This window comes from Saccopteryx bilineata, chromosome 2 (genome assembly GCF_036850765.1).
Source record: "Saccopteryx bilineata isolate mSacBil1 chromosome 2, mSacBil1_pri_phased_curated, whole genome shotgun sequence".
NCBI classification, from domain to species: domain Eukaryota; kingdom Metazoa; phylum Chordata; class Mammalia; order Chiroptera; family Emballonuridae; genus Saccopteryx; species Saccopteryx bilineata.
The window spans coordinates 144,365,517-144,384,084 of NC_089491.1; the positions used below are offsets into that span (position 1 = coordinate 144,365,517).

General features: G+C 42.1%; 1 protein-coding gene across 1 annotated transcript in view; it reads left to right on the plus strand.

Annotated features, from left to right (window-relative positions):
* Positions 1-18,568, plus strand: part of MUC19 (mucin 19, oligomeric) — a 154,335-nt gene that overhangs the window by 75,360 nt on the left and 60,407 nt on the right. The window contains 37 exon segments of the mRNA XM_066254398.1: positions 934-987; positions 1,848-1,892; positions 2,130-2,183; positions 2,320-2,373; positions 2,723-2,776; positions 4,292-4,336; positions 4,567-4,620; positions 4,758-4,805; positions 5,537-5,590; positions 5,740-5,793; positions 6,026-6,079; positions 6,202-6,255; positions 7,216-7,269; positions 7,402-7,455; positions 8,099-8,143; positions 8,385-8,438; positions 8,585-8,638; positions 9,249-9,302; positions 10,461-10,508; positions 10,925-10,969; positions 11,223-11,276; positions 11,426-11,479; positions 11,731-11,784; positions 11,914-11,967; positions 13,378-13,431; positions 13,564-13,617; positions 14,005-14,052; positions 14,299-14,352; positions 14,991-15,044; positions 15,472-15,525; positions 15,645-15,698; positions 16,406-16,450; positions 16,668-16,721; positions 16,852-16,905; positions 17,311-17,355; positions 17,610-17,663; positions 17,811-17,864. Coding sequence (XP_066110495.1) covers positions 934-987; positions 1,848-1,892; positions 2,130-2,183; positions 2,320-2,373; positions 2,723-2,776; positions 4,292-4,336; positions 4,567-4,620; positions 4,758-4,805; positions 5,537-5,590; positions 5,740-5,793; positions 6,026-6,079; positions 6,202-6,255; positions 7,216-7,269; positions 7,402-7,455; positions 8,099-8,143; positions 8,385-8,438; positions 8,585-8,638; positions 9,249-9,302; positions 10,461-10,508; positions 10,925-10,969; positions 11,223-11,276; positions 11,426-11,479; positions 11,731-11,784; positions 11,914-11,967; positions 13,378-13,431; positions 13,564-13,617; positions 14,005-14,052; positions 14,299-14,352; positions 14,991-15,044; positions 15,472-15,525; positions 15,645-15,698; positions 16,406-16,450; positions 16,668-16,721; positions 16,852-16,905; positions 17,311-17,355; positions 17,610-17,663; positions 17,811-17,864 — 1,926 coding nt within the window.

Sequence of the window (18,568 nt, forward strand, 5' to 3'; positions counted from 1 at the left end):
TTCTATTGAAGGGCTTTTTGGTTGTTTCCATGTCTTGGCCACTGTGAACAGTGTTGCAATGAACATGGGGCTACATGTGTCTTCACGTATCAATGTTTCTGAGGTTTTGGGGTATATACCCAGTAGAGGGATTGCTGGGTCATAAGGTAGTTCTATTTGCAGTTTTTTGAGGAACCACCATACTTTCCTCCATAATGGTTGTACTACTTTACAGTCCCACCAACAGTGAATGAGGGTTCCTTTTTCTCCACAGCCTCTCCAACATTTGCTATTACCCGTCTTGTTGATAATAGCTAATCTAACAGGGGTGAGGTGGTACCTAAACAGACCAATCAGCAGGGAGGAAATAGAAAAAACTATTAAAAACCTCCCCAAAAATAAAAGTCCAGGCCCAGACGGTTATACTAGTGAATTCTATCAAACATTCAAAGAAGACTTGGTTCCTATTCTACTCAAAGTCTTCCAAAAAATTGAAGAAGAAGCAATACTTCCAAACATATTTTATGAGGCCAACATAACCCTCATTCCAAAACCTGGCAAGGATGGCACAAAGAAAGAAAACTACAGACCAATATCTCTAATGAATACAGATGCTAAAATACTAAACAAAATACTGGCAAACCGAATACAACAACATATTAAAAAAATAATACATCATGATCAAGTGGGATTCATCCCAGAATCTCAAGGATGGTTTAACATATGCAAAACGGTTAACGTAATAAACCATATCAACAAAACAAAGAACAAAAACCACATGATCTTATCAATAGATGCAGAAAAGGCTTTTGATAAAATACAACACAATTTTATGTTTAAGACTCTCAACAAAATGGGTATAGAAGGAAAATATCTCAACATGATAGGTTTCTATTTCAATCACAGAATACATACAAAATCGAGTTAGGAACCATGGCCCCTTTCTTGTTGTAGGTACCACAGGCATAATCTCTGGAAGAACTGTGCAACCTGGAAGTTACATCACAGGTATATCTGAAACTACATGTAAAAATTGGGCTTTGGCATCTTGGATGATACATTCTGACAATAGCACAGTGTGTACTTTCCCACGACCTAGTCTTCACCCCTCTTTTCTCTTTCGGGGGCACCCATGCAGAACTTTTAGAAGCTAAACTTTTTAGCCTGCAGTTTTGGGGGTTTTATCAACTCCCTGTTTGTGTGGCTAGGATGAACACAAGAGTGGCAAGGTGGGCTGAGGAAATGGATTTGCATTTCCTGAGGGATCACGGCATTCCAGAGTAGCAAACAAAGCTGGGTCATCCAGGCATTCCATTGCCTCACAGGTTCTTATTATTTCTGGAGGGCAAGGCTCCCAGAGTTGTTTGTCTAGAGTAGAGATGAGGCCGACCTGCAGACCAGCCCCTGTCTGCCAAGGCCACGATACTTACATACGGTTTGACATTTTCCCACATAACTTACTGAGGTCTATCTCATTGACCTAGTTAACGTGTTTATTGTTTGCTGCTGGACTCCAGCTGCTCAAATGTAAGCCACATTAAAGTAGGGATCTTAGAATATTCTGCTCCTTGATACAACCAAAGGCCTAAAAGAACATTGATTGCACAGTGGAATCATGAAATTTGCATTTGTTTTTTGAAGCTTTGCTCTACTTGCATTAATAGGTAGCAAGCACCATGCTTTTGCCTGGATCCATGCCAGCAGCAGTACACAGAAAACCAAGCCAGATAGGATACACTAAATAAATACACCATACAAGAGTATTAGAATCACAGTGTTCTATGAAACATCGGAATAACAAAATATCTCAAGTAATCAATGAGTACCGTTCACAGTTGTATCAATTACATGCATTTCCCCCCCTGTAGGCACCTCTGGCTCAGCAGGGAGCCCAGGGACTGGAAGTGAAACAGGTGAGGATGGCACAAGGTCTGTTTTCACTTTGAGTAGGGCCTGGGGGAAAGGGAGCTCCAGTAGCAACAATGATCACAAGTGGGTCAGCCAGCGCACCTGTGGGAAGTCATTGACAGTTCCTTTCATTTAGAAACAGAGATCTTTAGGAAATGTCTCCGTCACTGCAGGAGGCAGAGCCACCTCAGTGTTGAAGAGGGAGTGATGCTGTGTTGATATTTTATCTTTGTTGTTGTTAGGAGCTACCCAGGAATTCTCTAGGACGACCATTACAGCTGGGAGTTCCTACACAGGTAGGTTAACTAGAAGAAATCTCCATATTTGACCTCATAATATAGTTGGTACATCTGCTCTGATAAAATACCAACATTATTATTTCCTTAAATCTCAAATTCTCAGTCCTCACCATTCACCATTTTCTTCCTTCAGAGGCCACAACACTGACAGAAGGCAGCGGCACTCCTGGGACTGGATCCAGACCTGGTGAGAAGGAGTGCCTCGCAGTTGTGTTTAAGTGTGAATTGTGACTGTACTGGCTCACTGACTGGTGTAACAACTGGGAGTAAAACACGTGAACCTTGGTTAAAGCCACCTTGTTTTAACTAACCTAGAATGAAAGGTTTGCTTAGATGGGAGTTGCATGTTGGGGACACTACTATACTTGTTGATGACTTAATCACATGGGTCAAGAAGAGGCTTAGCTTCTCCCTTCATCTTGAATCAGTGTAAGCACGTTTTGATATAACAAAGATGCATGTGGGGTCCTTCTGAGGCAGGCACTGAGGAGGCAAACACCGGCCACCATGAAGCTCTCTGACCCTTTGCGTTTCAGGCACCACTGGGGTGGCCCCTGGCACAACTGGTGCTCCTGGCAGTTCCAACCCAGGTGAGTCAGCAAATGGATGTAAAATCTTCCAAGTGTGTTCCAGCAAATTAGATGTCAACAGTTCTAATACCCATAGCAGGGGTCCCACCATACCTTTTCCATAATCATTAAATATTGCACAATCACCTCTTTTCCCTTTCTTACCCTCAGAGGCTGCAACATTGCTAGGAGAAAGTAGCACACCCAGAGTTGGAATAGACACAGGGGAGTGCAGCTATGCTAATATTTGCACTTCATAATAACTTCTCAAAACAGTCTTGCAGAAATATTCTACACTGTTTCAATATGTAATACTGGCAAAGTTCAGATTAAAATAAAGACAAGGCAGTTATTATATTGCCTCATGATATCCTGTGCTTACAAAAGTTTACTAGACCATCACAAAGTCAAACAAATGACAGATAAACAGTAATGTGGAGAGAAATTTTATGTCTCCCCTCTAAAGAAAGAGAAACAGTAGTTGAGATCTCAGTAAACTTGCTCTACAAAGAAATGTTACCTGGGGCTCATAGGGATGACATCTTAGCACTAACAGTCACAGAGTATACTTTGTTGCTTCAAGGAGAGGTTAGATTCTTTTTAAATCACATGGTAAACAAGCAATAGCACTAGGGATATTGTGGCTTTCTTATTGTATGTACCACTGCTATCATCTCTGGAGAAACCCTGGAAACTAGAAAATACACAACAGATGAACCTGAAAATACATGTGAAAACCAGACGTTGGAGGCTTAGATGATCTATTCTGACAATAGCATAATGAGTACTTTCTCCCAACCTAGTCTTACTCTGATTCTTCTATCAGAAGCCACAGCTTCCGTGGGAGAAAGTAAAACCACACAAGCAGAATTTCCAGGTGGTAAATTCTTTATTGAGGATTAAAAAAAAAATCTATGTCAGTGTGGCTGCGGTGAATATGTGAAATGGGAAAGTGGGTTGAAAAAATGGATTGGCATTGTCCTTGGGAAAGACCATGCCAGATTCAGAAACCAGGTCTGCCTGGGAATGTTCTGTTTTTGTACATTGAAGCAGAGCTCCTGGTTGGATGGCAGGAATGATCTACCTATGGCCAGCCCTGACCCTCGCTGACCTCATTCTTAAATATGGCTTGCCATTTCCTATACCACTTATTGACATACATCAACTTAACTTATTTAACATAGTTGCTGTTCATGTCCAATCTCTGCTCCTAGGTTTAACAACTTTAGGGAAGGATCTTTGAATATTGTGCTCATTGATACATCCAAAGTCCTAAAACAAATTTTAACAAATTTGCTTAATTCATATCAGCAAAAGGATCAAGAGTTGTGTTTATAGGCAGCATTATAGTTTCACCTGGAGCCAGCAGCAGTTCACAGAATGGCAAGCCGGGTGGGGAACACTCAACAAATTCACCAGTGGTAATATTAGAGGCACAGAGTTCTACTTTACACCTCAAAGTATCAGAATATCTCAAGTAATGGATGAAAACATTTTAGAAAGTTGTATGCATCATCTGCCTTTTTCTTCCCTTAGGCACCTCTGTCACATCAGGGAGTCCAGGGACTGGAAGAGAAACAGGTGAGGGTGACACAGGTCTCCACTCAGTCCCACTGGGATCAGTGGACAAGGGAACTCCAGTAACGACAAGGAGCACTAGGTTGTTCAGGATAGGAAATTGTGGAAAGTCATCGATGGCTCAGATTTTCAGAAATAGAGGTCTCAGGTACATTCTTCCAAGGGTTCAAGGACACAGACTTTGAAGGAGGGAGCTTAGGCTGTGTAGACACGTTTATCTTTCTCCCTTTCAGGTGCCACGGGAGAAGTCTCTAGGACAACCATTATACCGGGGAGTGCCCGCACAGGTAGGAGAACAAGTAGAAAACTCCATACTTAAATCATAATGTAGTTAGTTGACATGCTCTGATAAAAATACTAACGTGATTCTTGCCCTAATATCACAAATCCTCAGTCCTCACCATTCCCCATTTTCTTCCTTCAGAGGCCACAACACTGACCGAAGGCGGGGGTGCTCCTGGATCCAGACCCGGTGAGAATGAGTGCCACCATATTGGGGTTCACCGGAAATCATGACCCTGCATGGGGCCTTGCTGGGAAGTGTGCTTTTCCACTGAGAGATCTGCATTTGCTATTAGTTTTGTTTAGATTTAACATATAATTTAAAGTAACTTTTAATACTGGCATTGAGCCTCATAGTTCTAACTTTCTCTAAAAGCTGGTGGTGGAACTAAGAAAAGAGGATTTCCCCTGTGCTGCTGTTACCCTGAAAGAGATGTCAGGGGGACCTGAGAAAATTAGACATTTTGGAAGAAGGCAAAGCAAAGTGACCTCTAAAAGAAGCCTAGACTGACTAATAAAGGATTTCAGCTCAAAAGAGCAATAATGATATTCAGTGTTTTTCTAGAAACATTCAAATATTTTTCTGATATTTCTCCATGATAGGCACCACTAAAGTACCAGGAGGCCAAGTAATAATAACTGGGAGTGTGGCAGGTAAACCAGGTTGTAGGCCATCTTTTACTTTTTCCCCCCTGAATTTGTTGAATGGAGTGCCGGAAAGTGGTACCTTATGCTAGAAACATACTATCTTCATCACCATTTTAGTAATCTAAGCTATAGGAAAGTCAGAGCTTCGCACCTCATCAGGAAGCAGTGATTGGTCCTCAGTTATAACAAAGATAAGCTAGAGTCCTTCTAGAGTCAGGTCTTCAGGACACAAAAGTGAGTCACAGTGAAGAACTCAAACCCTTTGTGTTTCAGGCACCACTGGCATAGCTCCTGGCACAACCATTGCTCCAGGAAGTTCCAACACAGGTGAGCCAACATGTTGACATAGTATCTTCAGCATGTCCACCCACAACTAGATGTCTTCTCTGATACTATATTGTGCAGGGAAACCACAATCTCTCCATCAGGATCCTTAGATAGTCTCTCATTGCCTCTTTTCTCCTTTACTTTCTCAGAGGCCACGACTATCCTGGGACAAAGAGCAACAACCAAACTTGGAATAAACACAGGTGAGCGCTGCTAAGCCAATACCTGCACTTCATAGTCAGAGTCTTCTGATAATATGTCTGCTCTGCTCATATGTTATAGGAAGCCATTTATATTAAAAAAGTTAAAAGGCCAGTCCTTACATAATACCTTTATTGCTCCAGCAAGAGCTGCAAACGTGAGACATCTATTCCTACATAAATCATTGTGGACAAGCTTTTGAACTGGTGACCACTGTCTCTGTCTGGCTTTTAGGTACCACTGGCACGGCCTCTGGAGAAACCCAGGAACCTGAAAGTTACAACACAGGTATGTCTGAAAGTACATTGAAAATCAGACATTAACACTGTGGATGATATATTCTGAAAAAAAAGCACACAGTGTACTTTCTCCCAACTTATTCTTACGCCTTTTATTCTTCTATCAATCAGAGGCCACAACTTCCATGGGAGAAAGTGGGACCACCCAGGCCAGATTTCCAGAAGGTGAGCTCTTTTAGGCTGAGGCTTTGGGGTTATTTTTCAAAGTTTTGCGTGACAGTAGTGAACACAAGCGTGAGAAGGTGAGTTGAAGAAATGCATTGGCCTTTCCTATTGTAACACGGAGGTCAGAGTCCCAATATTGGGTTGGCCTCGGGACTCCTTGGCCTCACATATCCCCGTCTGGATATCTAGAAGCCCAATTTGCAGAGCTAGTTGTTGGGTGGCAGGGGTGAGGCTGACCTGCTCACAGCCTCCACGCCAGGGCCCCAGTGCTATGAGTATGGGAATTTTTCACAGCACACTGACTGATTTACCATGTTTACAGCTCACTGTTTCTCTCAAGTTGCTAGAGTGTAAATCACATTAGGATTGGGATCTTTGAACATCTGGTTACTGAGACATCTAAAAGCCAAAAAATTTTACACGAGTATTCTCTTAGTAAATTTCAGAGGAACGATAAAAGACATCCTTATGTTGGGATGTCACTCTATTTGTGTCAATAGGTAGCATCATGCTTTCCCCTGGAGCCAGCAGCAGTTCACACATTTACAAGCCTGTGAGATACACTAAATAAATTCACCATACAAGACTATTAGAGTTATATAAAATTTTGGAATATCAAAATATCTCAAGAAATTAATGAACAACATTTAAAAACATGAATCCATTATCCGCATTGTTCTTTTCCAGGCACTTCTGTCCTACTAGGGAGGGGGACTGTGAGTGGAACAGGTGAAGATGACAAAATTGACTGTTATTCAGTGGGATCTATTCAAGAGGGTACTCTGTTAGCAGCAGTAATTAGAACATTGGAGAAAATAAAAATTATGGAAAGTTATTAATAGCTTATTCTTTCAGAAATAGATGTCTCACGTAATGTGTTCTAGGAATTCAGGGCCACACAGGTGCTTCAGGTGAGGGTGAGCTAGCCCTGGATTGACATCTTCATCTTCTCACATTTAGGAGCTACCGGAGAGTTCTCCAGGACGACCACTACATCTGGGAGTTCCCAGACAGGTAGGTGAACAAGATGACATTTCCATATTTAAAGTTAATAGAATTAGTAGACCTGCTCTGATACCATAGCAACAGAATTCTTCTGCTAATATTCCCAATCTGACCTTAATATTCATCATTATGTTCTATCAGAGGCCACGACTTTAAGAGAAGGCAGTGGCACTACTGGAACTGGATTGAGAGCTGGTGAGAAAATGTTCCTGCAGTTTGGGGTTTCCCATGAGTGGTGATTCTTTTTCGCCTTGCCTGTGGGGAAATGGCTTTTATGCAGTGGTTTCCATTTGCATCTAGTGTTTCTTATATTTAACATACTTTACAGAACCTCTTATTATCGACTCTAGTCTTACAATTATTAACTTTGTAATGAAAGGCTGTTACAGGTGAAGTTACCCTGTGAGGACCTGCAAATTATTAAGTCAGGGAGACCTCAGAAATATTGCATGTCTGGGAAAGTGTAAAACATGTGAATACCAAAACAGGCACATCCTAGGGAAAATCTATTTCTTGTAAAAAAAAAAAAAAAAAAAAAAGGAAAGAACAGCCTGACCAGGCGGTGGTGCAGTGGATAGAACGTTGGAATGGGACCCAGAGGACCCAGATTCAAGACCCTGAGGTCGCCAGCTTGAGCGCGGGCTCATCTGGTTTGAGCAAAGCTCACCAGCTTGGACCCAAGGTTGCTGGCTTGAGCAAGGGATCACTAACTCTGCTGTAGCCCCAGGTCAAGGCATATGTGAGAAAGCAATCAATGAACAACTAAGGTGCTGTCTATGTCACACACACACAAAAAAATTCACATTCAAATATTTCTCTGATTTTTCTTCCATGATAGGCACAACTGTACAACCAGGACAACAAGCAACCGGGAGTGTGACAGGTGATGCTGAGAGCCGTTCTCTTTCTCCATCTCCTGTAATAGATGTGGTCCAATGACTCGGAAGGGTGCCTCATGCTGGGAACATAAGTATTTTATTGCTTTCTCAATGATGTGGACCTAGATTTTCTCTTCATCTTGATTTAGCAAAAGTGCCCTTTCATTAAACAAAGACACACTGAAACCCTTCTAGAAGCAGGTCAGCTGACAAAATCCAAAAGCTCTCTGACCTTTTGTGTTTCAGGCACCACTGGGGTGGCCCCTGGGACAACTGGTGCTCCTGGCAGTTCCAACCCAGGTGAGTCAAGGGATTGTTGGAGTCTTTTGTATCTCTTCCAGCAAATTAGATGTCACTTTTGGTATTATTCATTTCAGGAGTACCGCCATATTGTATTCCTATTTAAACTAATCCCTAATTATCCTTTCTTACCTTCCTTCCCTCAGAGGCCACTACATTGTCTGGGGAAAGTGGAATAACCAGAGGTGGAACAGACACAGGTGAGCATTGCTAAGCTAATACCTGCACCTCAGAACAACTAATTCAAACCGTGTTCTGAAAATATCCTATTCTCATTACACATGTTATGCTGGGAACGTTTAGATTACAAAAGGACAAGCCGGTCATTATCTTGCATCCCTGTTTCCTGACTTTATAACACTCTGCATTAGACCATCATGAAATAAAAAAAGATAAATAAATAGTAATGTAGAGAGAAATTTTATATCTCCCCTCTAACTAAAGAGACGTGGCAGTTTAAAAATTTGTAAATTTGTCGTACAAAGAAACGTGACATGGTGCTCATATGGATGACATCTTGGTACTAAAAATAACAGGACTATACTTTGTTGCTTCAAAAGGACTTTAGATTCTTTTTAAATCATGTGGTGAACAAGCAATGGATATAAGGACCTTGAGGTGTTCTTGTTTTAGGTACCACCACTGGTGTAGTCTCTGGAAGAACCATGGAACAGGGAAGATACACAACAGGTTAGCCTCAAAATATATGTAAAAACCACACATTGGCAGCTTGGATGATATCTGCTGACAAAAACACAATGTGTACTTCTCTCAACCGAGTCTCACTTCTTTTCTTCCTTTCTCTTTCAGAGGCCACAACTTCTACTGGAGGAAGTGGGACCACCCAAACAGGACTTCCAGGAGGTGAGCTCTTATAGTCTGAGGCTTTGGGGTTTATTCATTAATGTTTTATATGGTGGCAGTGAGCGTGTGTTGAAAGGTGAGCTGAGGAAATGGGACACACTCTCTCTGGGAGCAGAGCATGCCAGAGTCACAAACCTGAGTTTGCCTAGAGATTTCTGGTGTCACCTGTTTGCCTCTGAATTTGTATATCTTATCAGAGCTCTTGATTGGATGGCAAGAATGGCCTAACCTATGGGCCAGCCCCCTCCTAATTACACCCAATTCTTATAGATTGTTTGCCATTTTCCACAGCACTTGTTAACATATATCAAAATAACTTATTTTTCATGTTTACTGTTCACAACTGGTTGACTGGTGTTGGAATGCAAGCCATGTTAAAGAAATTATTTGAATATTATGTTTAGTGATATAACTACAGTCCTAAAACAAAATTGCACAGATTTACTTAATCAATATCAGTGACAGGATTAAGCAGATAGCTATTTTGAAGCTTCTCAACAGTTGTGTTAATAGGTTCCACCACACATTCACCTGGAGCTGTAGCACTTCCCAGAATGGCAAGCAAGCCATGTATGATACAATAACTAAAATCACCATAAGAGGGTATTAAAGAGTCGCATTCTACTGTAAACCTCAGAGCATCCAAATATCTCATCAAAATATCTAAATGAATAACATTTAGACCTGCCATCTAAGTTTTTCCACCTGTAGGCACTTCTGTCTCAGCAGGGAGTCCGGGAACTGGAAGTGAAGCAGGTGAGGGTAGCATAAGTTTCTTTTCAATTTGCTGGGATATGTGGACAAGTGAACCCAGTAACAACAACGAGCATTAGGTTGTTCAGGATAGAAACCTGGAAAGTCGTTGATGGCCCATATTTTCAGATATGCAGGTGGCAGATAAGGTCTTCAAGGCCACAGAGTTTTAAGGAGGCGGACATTGCGGTGTTAATGTCTCCTTTCTCACATTTAGAAGCTGCAGGGAAATTGTTTAGAATAACTATTACACCTGGGAGTTCCCACACAGGTAGTAATAACAAGAAGAAATGTATATATTTAAACTCAAGAGAGTTAGTCTGCCTGCTTTCATAGAATATCCACATAATTCTCCCATATATCCCAAATCCTTAGTCCTCACCATTCCCCGTTTCCTTCCGTCAGAGGCCACAGCACTGACAGAACGCAACAGCACTCCTGGATCCAGACCGGGTAAAGAACGAGTACCATCATTCTGGGGGCTTACTGTATATTATGACCTCACATGGAGCACCTGCTCTGATGTGTGATCTCCCACTGTGTGTTTTGCATTTGCTACTAGTTTTATGTATTGAATAGATTTAACATATTCTAAAGAAAGCTCTAAATGCTGGCTTTTAGCCTCATAGTTCTAACTTTCTAAATAGGCTGCTGGTGAATCCAGTAAAACAGGTTTTCCTGTGATGCCATAAACTCACAGTGGGATGTCTGGGGACTTGAGCATATTTCATATCTTGGAGGAAGGGAAAATGATGTGACCTTTTAAAGAAGTTTATCCTAGCACAGGTTTTCTGCTCAAAAGTGCAATAATGATATTCTGGATTTTTCTTGATACCTTAAAATATTTTTCTGGTATTCCTCCATGACAGTCACCACTAACGTACCAGGAGGAGAAGCAACTGTGAGTGTGACAGGTAAACCTAGGTCTTTTTTTCCCTCTCAATTTGTTGTATGAAGTGCCTGAAAATAGTGCCTCATGCTGGGAACATACTATCTTCATCGCCATCTTAATGATCTGGGTTATAAGAAAGTCAGAGCTTCCTACCTCATCAGGAAGCAGCGATTGGTCCTCAGCTATAACGAAGATAAGCTAGATTCCTTCTAGAGTCAGGTCTTCAGGACACAACAGTGAGTCACAGTGAAGAACTCAGACCCTTTGTGTTTCAGGCACCACTGGCATAGCTCCTGGCACAACCATTGCCACAAGAAGTTCCAACACAGGTGAGCCAACATGTTGACATAGTATCTTCAGCATGTCCACCCACAACTAGATGTCTTCCCTGATACTACACAGTGCAGGGAAACCACCATGTCTCTTCCAGAATCCTTAGATAGTCTCTCATTGCCTCTTTTCTCCTTCACTTTCTCAGAGGCCATGACTATCCCGGGACAAAGAGCAACAACCAGACTTGGAATAAACACAGGTGAGCGCTGCTAAGCTAATACCTGCACTTTATACTAAATTTTTAAGTCTTTTGCAAATAGAACTACTCTGCTCGTGTATGTTACATGAGGCCAGTTTATATTAAAAAAGGAAACAGACAAGCCAGTTCTTAAACGAATACCTTTATTGCCCTGGCTTATAAGAATTGTTACGTGGAGATGCCGATTCCTATTTAAGACACATTGTGGACAAGCTTTTGAACTGGTGACCACTGTCTCTTTCTGGCTTTAGGTACCACTGGCACGGCCTCTGGAGAAGCCCTGGAACCTGGAAGATACAACACAGGTAAGTCTGAAAGTACATTGCAAATCAGGCATTGACACTGTGGATGATATATTCTGAAAAAAAAAAACACAAAACACTGTGTACTTTATCCCAACCTATTCTTACACTTTTTCTTCTTCTATCAATCAGAGGCCACAACTTCCATGGGAGAAAGTGGGACCACCCAGGCCAGATTTCCAGCAGGTGAGCTCTTTTGGTCTGAGGCTTTAGGGTTATTTATCCATGTTTTGTATGGTGGCAGTGAGCACACATGGCCAGGGGAGCTGATAAATAAGTCTGCCTTCGCTGGAAATAGTTTAGCCAGAATCTCAACACTGGGTTGGCCTCAGGATTCCTAGAACTTCCATATCCCTGTCTGGATTCCCAGGGCCCAGACTCGCAGAGCTAGCTGTTGGGTGGTAGGGGTGAGACCAACAAGCCTACAGCCTCCGCTGCCAAGACGCCAGTGCTATCTGTTTGGCATTTTTTCATAGCGCACTGACTGATTTACCATGTTTACAGTTCACTGCTGGTCTCCAGCAGCTAGACTGTGGGCACATCAGGGAAGGGATCATTGAGTATTGGTTACTGATATAGCTAAAGGCCAAAAGCAATATTGCCCCAAAAATCATTTAATAAAATTCTAGGGAATTTTAGAATAGGGATGAAAGACATCCTTATGTTGGACATCACTCTACTTGTGTTAATAAGTAGCCCCATTCTTTCCGCTGGAGGCAGCAGCAGTTCACACATTTACAAATATTGAGATATACACTAAATAAATTCACCATACAAGAATATTAGAGTCATCGTGTTCTATTAAAATTTGTTTTATCAATATACCTCGCCCTGGCCGGTTGGCTCAGCAGTAGAGCGTCGGCCTGGCGTGCGGGGCACCCGGGTTCGATTCCCGGCCAGGGCACATAGGAGAAGCGCCCATTTACTTCTCCACCCCCCCTCCTTCCTCTCTGTCTCTCTCTTCCCCTCCCGCAGCCAAGGCTCCATTGGAACAAAGATGGCGCGGGCGCTGGGGATGGCTCCTTGGCCTTTGCCCCAGGTGCTAGAGTGGCTCTGGTCGCTGCAGAGCGATGCCCTGGAGGGGCAGAGCATCGCCCCCTGGTGGGCAGAGCGTCACCCCTGGTGGGCGTGCCGGGTGGATGGATCCTTGTCGGGCGCATGCGGGAGTCTGTCTGACTGTCTCTCCCCGTTTCCAGCTTCAGAAAAACACCAAAAAAAAAAAAAAAAATACACACACACACACACACACACACACCTCAAGTAATTAATGAACAACATTTAAAAACATAAACCCATTCACAGTGATCTTCCTCCATAGGCACTTATGTCCCACCAGGGAGTCCAGGGACTGGGAGTGGAAGAGGTGAGGGTGACAAGATTGACTTTGTGTTCAGTGGGATCTGTGCAAAAGGGTACTCCTGTAGCATCAGTGATTACAGTGTTGGTCAAAATAGGAAAGTATGGAAAGTTATTGATGACTCATTCTTTTAGAAATTGAGGTCTCAGGTAATGTCTTCTAGGAATTCAGGGCCACACAGGTGCTTCAGGTGAGGCTGAGCTAGGTCTGGATTGACATCTTCATCTTCTCACATTTAGGAGCTACCGGGGAGTTCTCCAGGACGACCATTACACCTGGGAGTTCCCAGACAGGTAGGTGAACAAGAGGACGTTTCCATAGTTAAAGTCAATAGAGTTAGTAGACCTACTCTGATATCATAGCAACAGGATTCTTTTCCTGATATTCCAAATCTGACCTCAATATTCATCATTTTCTTCTGTCAGAGGCCACGACTTTAAGAGAAGGCAGTGGCACTACAGGGACTGGAATGAGAGCTGGTGAGAAAACGCTCCTGCAGTTTGGGGTTTCCCATGAGTGGAGGCTGTTCTCAGCCTCGCCTGTGGGGAGGTGTGCTTCCTGCAGTGGTTTCCACTTCTTTCCATTTTTCTTAGATTTACCTTGTGCTGCTCTCTAGCCTCACTGATGTCAGCTTTGTAAAGAAAGGCTGTTGGTGAACTCAGTGTGAGAGTTTTACCCTGTGCAGATACTCAGATCACTAAGTCAGAGGGAGCTGAGTAATATTGCATATCAGGGAGGTAATAAAACAATGTGAAGTCTTAAACAGGCATCTCCTTTAGAAATGTTCTTCTTGCTCAGAAGACCAATAATGATATTTAATATTTATCTGCCATATTAAAACACTTATTCTGGTTGTCCTCCCACAGTAGGCACAGCTACAGAACCAGGACAGCAAGCAGCCGGTAGTGTGACAGGTAATGCTGACAGCTACCTTTTCCTCTGAATCCCTTGTCAATGGAATGACTTTGATGGGTGCCTCATGCTGGGAACATTAATATTTTATTGCTTCTTTAATGATATGGGCCAAAGCAAAGGCCTAGACTTTCACTTCATCTTGAATTAGCAAAAAGGGTCCTTTCACTTAGCAAGGACACACAGGGGCCCTTCTAGAAGCAGGTCAGCTAACAAATCCCTGCAGCTTCTGACCCTTTGTGTTTCAGGCACCACTGGAGTGACCTCTGGGACAACTGGTGCTCCTGGTAGTTCCAACCCTGGTGAGTCAAGAATTTGTTGGAGTCTTTTATATCTCTTCCAGCAAATTAGATGTCACTACTGGTGTTATTCATTGCAGGAGTATCAGTATATCTTATTTATAACATTTATTCTCTAATTACCCCTTTTCTTCTCTCTCTTTATTTCTCTCTCTCTCTCTCTCTCTCTCTCTCTCTCTATATATATATATATATATATATATATATATATATATATATATATAAATAATTTTACTTTATTTTTTTTCCAAAGTTAGAAGTGGGGAGGCAGTCAGAGTGACACCTGCATGTACTGGACTGGGATCACCTGGCATACCCACCAGAGGTTGATAGGGTGATGCTCTGCCCACCTGGGTCACTGTTCAGTTGTAGCCAGAGACATTCTGGTGCCTGAGGCAGAGGCCATGGAGCCATCCTCAGCGCCCGGGCCAACTTTGCTCTAATGGAGCCTTCGCTGCAAGATGGGAAGAGAAAGATAGAGAGGAAGGAGACGGAGAAGGGTGGAGAAGCAGATGGGTGCTTCTCCTGTGTGCCCTGGCTGGGAATCCAATCCAGAACTTCCAGACACTGGGTCAAGCTCCTCTGCTGAGCCAACCAGCCAGGAATCCCCTAGTTACACTATTTTACCTTCCTCACCCCAGAGGCCTCTACATTCTCTGGAGAAACTGGAATAACCAGAGGTGGAACAGTCACAGGTGAGCATTGCTAAGCTAATACCTGCTTCTCAGAATAATTTCTTCAGTGTTCTGAAAATATCCTACTCTATTCAAATATATTATATTGGGAAAGTTTATATTACAATAGGACAAGCCACTCACTATCTTGCATCCTTGTTACCTGAGTTTATAAGACATTCATAGACCACCATGAAGTCAAAAAGATAAGTAAATAGTAATATGGTGATTAATTTCATATCTCCCCTCTAAATAGACGACATGGCAGTTGAGAACTGAGTAAACTTATTGTACAAAGAAATGTTACATGGGGCTCATATGGGTGACTTCTTGGTACTAAAAGTAACAGGACTATACTTTGTTGCTTCAAAAAGAGTAGATTTTTTTTTTAAAAAATCACTTGATAAACAAGCAATGGAACTAAGGACTTTACATGTTCTTGCTTTAGGTACCACTGGTGTAGTCTCTGGAGAAACAATGGAACCGGGAAGATACACAACAGGTTAGCCTCAAAATATATGTAAAAAACGCACATTGGCACCTTGGGTGATATATTATGACAATAACACAATGTGTACTTCTCTCAACCCTGTCTTATTCCTTTTTTCCTTTCTCTATCAGAGGCCACAACTTCCATGGGAGGAAGTGGGACCACCCAAGCAGGACTTCCAGGAGGTGAGCATTTTTAGTATGAGGCTTTGGAATTATTTATCAATGTTTTATATGGTGGCAGTGAGCATGCGAGGGCAGGTGAATTGAGGAAATGGGATGCACTTTCTCTGGGAGCAGAGCATGCCAGAGTCACAAACCTGGGGTTCCAAAGGAATTTCTGTCATCACATGTCTTGCTCTGAATTTGTACATCTAATCAGAGCTCCTAATCGAATGACAAGAAGACCTCCCTATGAGCGAGACTATGCCCACACTGACCAAATTCTTATATATGGTTTGTCATTTTCTCATAACACTTATTAACATACAACAAATTGACTTACTTTTTATGTATACTGTTCATGGCTCATTTTTGGTTACTGAAATGTAAGCCATGTTAAGGAAAACCTTTGAATATTGGGTTCAGTGATATATCCAAAGTCCTAAAACAAAATTTCACATAAGACTTGTGGGTAAATATCAGTGACAGGATTAAGCAGATATTAATTTTGAAGCTTCCCAGCAATTGCGTTAATAGGTTCCACAACACATTCATCTGTAGCTGCAGCAGTTCCAGAATAGCAAGCAATGTAGAAGACACTAAATAGTTTCGCCATAGGATGGTATTAGGAGAATAACGTTCCCTTGTAATCCTCAGAACATCAAACACCTCAAGAGTTAGAAGAATAACGTTTAGAAACTTGAACCATTATCTACCTTTTTCCTCCTTAGGCACTTCTGTCTCAGCAGGGAGTCCGGGAACTGGAAGTGAAGCAGGTGAGGTTGTTAAAGGTCTGCTTTCAATTTGCTGGGATATGTGGACAAGGGAACTCCTGTAACAGCAATGAGCATTAGGTTGCTCAGGATGGAAACCTGGAAAGTCATTGATAGCCCATATTTTCAGAAATAAAGGTGGCAGGTAATGTCTTCAAGGCCACAGAGTTTAAAGGAAGGGACTAATGCTGTGTAATGTCTCCATCTTTCTCACATTTAGGAACTACAGGAAAATTCTTTAGAACAACCATTACACCTGAGAGTTCTCACATAGGTAGGTGAACAAGGCAAAATCTGTGTATTTAAACTCAAAGTTAGTATGGCCACTCTGATAAAATATTTACATAATTTTTCCATTTATTCCAAATCCTCAGTCCTCACCATTCCCCATTTGTTTCCATCAGAGGCCACAACACTGACAGAAGGCAATGGCACTCCTGGGACAGGATCCAGACCTGGTGAGAACAAGTACCATTATTGACATTTGCTGTAAATTATGATCCTATGCATGGAAGTGTACTTTCCCACTGAGAAGTTTGCATTTTCTACTAGCTTTGTTTAGATTTAATATTATTAAAAAAGCTTTCAATACTGGCTTTTAGCCTCATAATTCTAACTTTCTAAATAAACTGGTGGTGAAACCAGTAGAGAGATTCCTCCTGGGCTGCCATATCCAACAGTGAGAGGTCATGGGGCTGTAGAGAGGTGAACTGGAGATGTATGCATAGCTTGGAAGAAGGAAAAAGCAGGCTCTTCTTAAAGAAGCCTATCCTATATAAAGGTTTTATGCTCAAAAAGCAATACTGATATCCAGTATTTCTCCTGAAACATTCAAATATATTTGTTTTTATTTCCCTTGATAGGCACCACTGAAGTACCAGGAGGGCAACCAACAGGGAGTGTGACAGGTAAACCATCCTGAAAGCCACCTGTTTGTTCACCTTGAATGGAGTGCCTGGGTGTGGTGCCTCATGCTGGAAACATACTATTTTTTTTCTTGTCTTAGTGATGTTAGTTATATGAATGTCCTGGATTCCTACCTCATCAGGAAGTATAGAATGGGTCTTTAGCTAATAAACATCAGCTAAGAGTCCCTCTAGAGTCAGGTCTTCAGGACACAAAAGTGAGTCACTGTGAAGAACTCAGACCCTTTGTGTTTCAGGCACCACTGGCATAGCCCCTGGCACAACTGTTGCTCCAGGAAGTTCCAACACAGGTGAGCCAACATGGTGACCTGGTATTTTCAGTATGTTCTCCCACAAATTATGTCTTTTCTAATATTATACTGTGCAGGGAAACCACCATGTCTCTTCCAGGATCCTTAAGTCATCTCCCATTTTCTCTTTCTCCTTCACTTTCTCAGAGGCCACAACTATCCTGGGACAGAGAGGAACAACCAGACTTGGAATAAACACAGGTGAGCGCTGCTAATCTAATACCTGCACTTCAGAGTAACTTTTTAAAGTCTACTGAAAATATATGTACTCTGCTCATGTATGTTACATGAGGCCTATTTATATTTAAAAAGATAAAGGCAAGCCAGTTCTTAGATAAATAGCTTTATTGCCTTAGCTTGTAAGAGGTGCTAAGTGAGAAATTGATTCCTCTTTAAAACACATTAAGTACAATTAATTGAACTAGTGACCACTGTGTCTTTCCGGCTTTGTGTACTACTGGTACACAAAGCCTCTGGAGAAACTCTGGAACCAGGAAGTTACAGCACAGGTAAGTCTGGAAATACATATGAAAACTGAATTTTGGCCCCTTGGATGATACAATCTGACAAAATCACAGTATGTGCTTTCTTCCAACCTATTCTTACTCCTTCTATCAGAAGCTCCAATTTCCAAGGTAGGACATGAGTCCACCCCAGCTGGATTTTCAGGTGGTAAATTTTTTATTCTGAGGATTTTTTTTTTCAGAGACAGAGAGAGAGACAGAGAGAGGGATAGACAGGGACAGATAGACAGGAACGGAGAGATGAGAAGCATCAATCATTAGTTTTTTGTTGCATGATGAGACACCTTATTTGTTCATTGATTGCTTTCTCATATGTGCCTTGACTGTGGGCCTTCAGCAGACTGAGTAACCCCTTGCTCGAGCCAGCAACCTTGGGTTCAA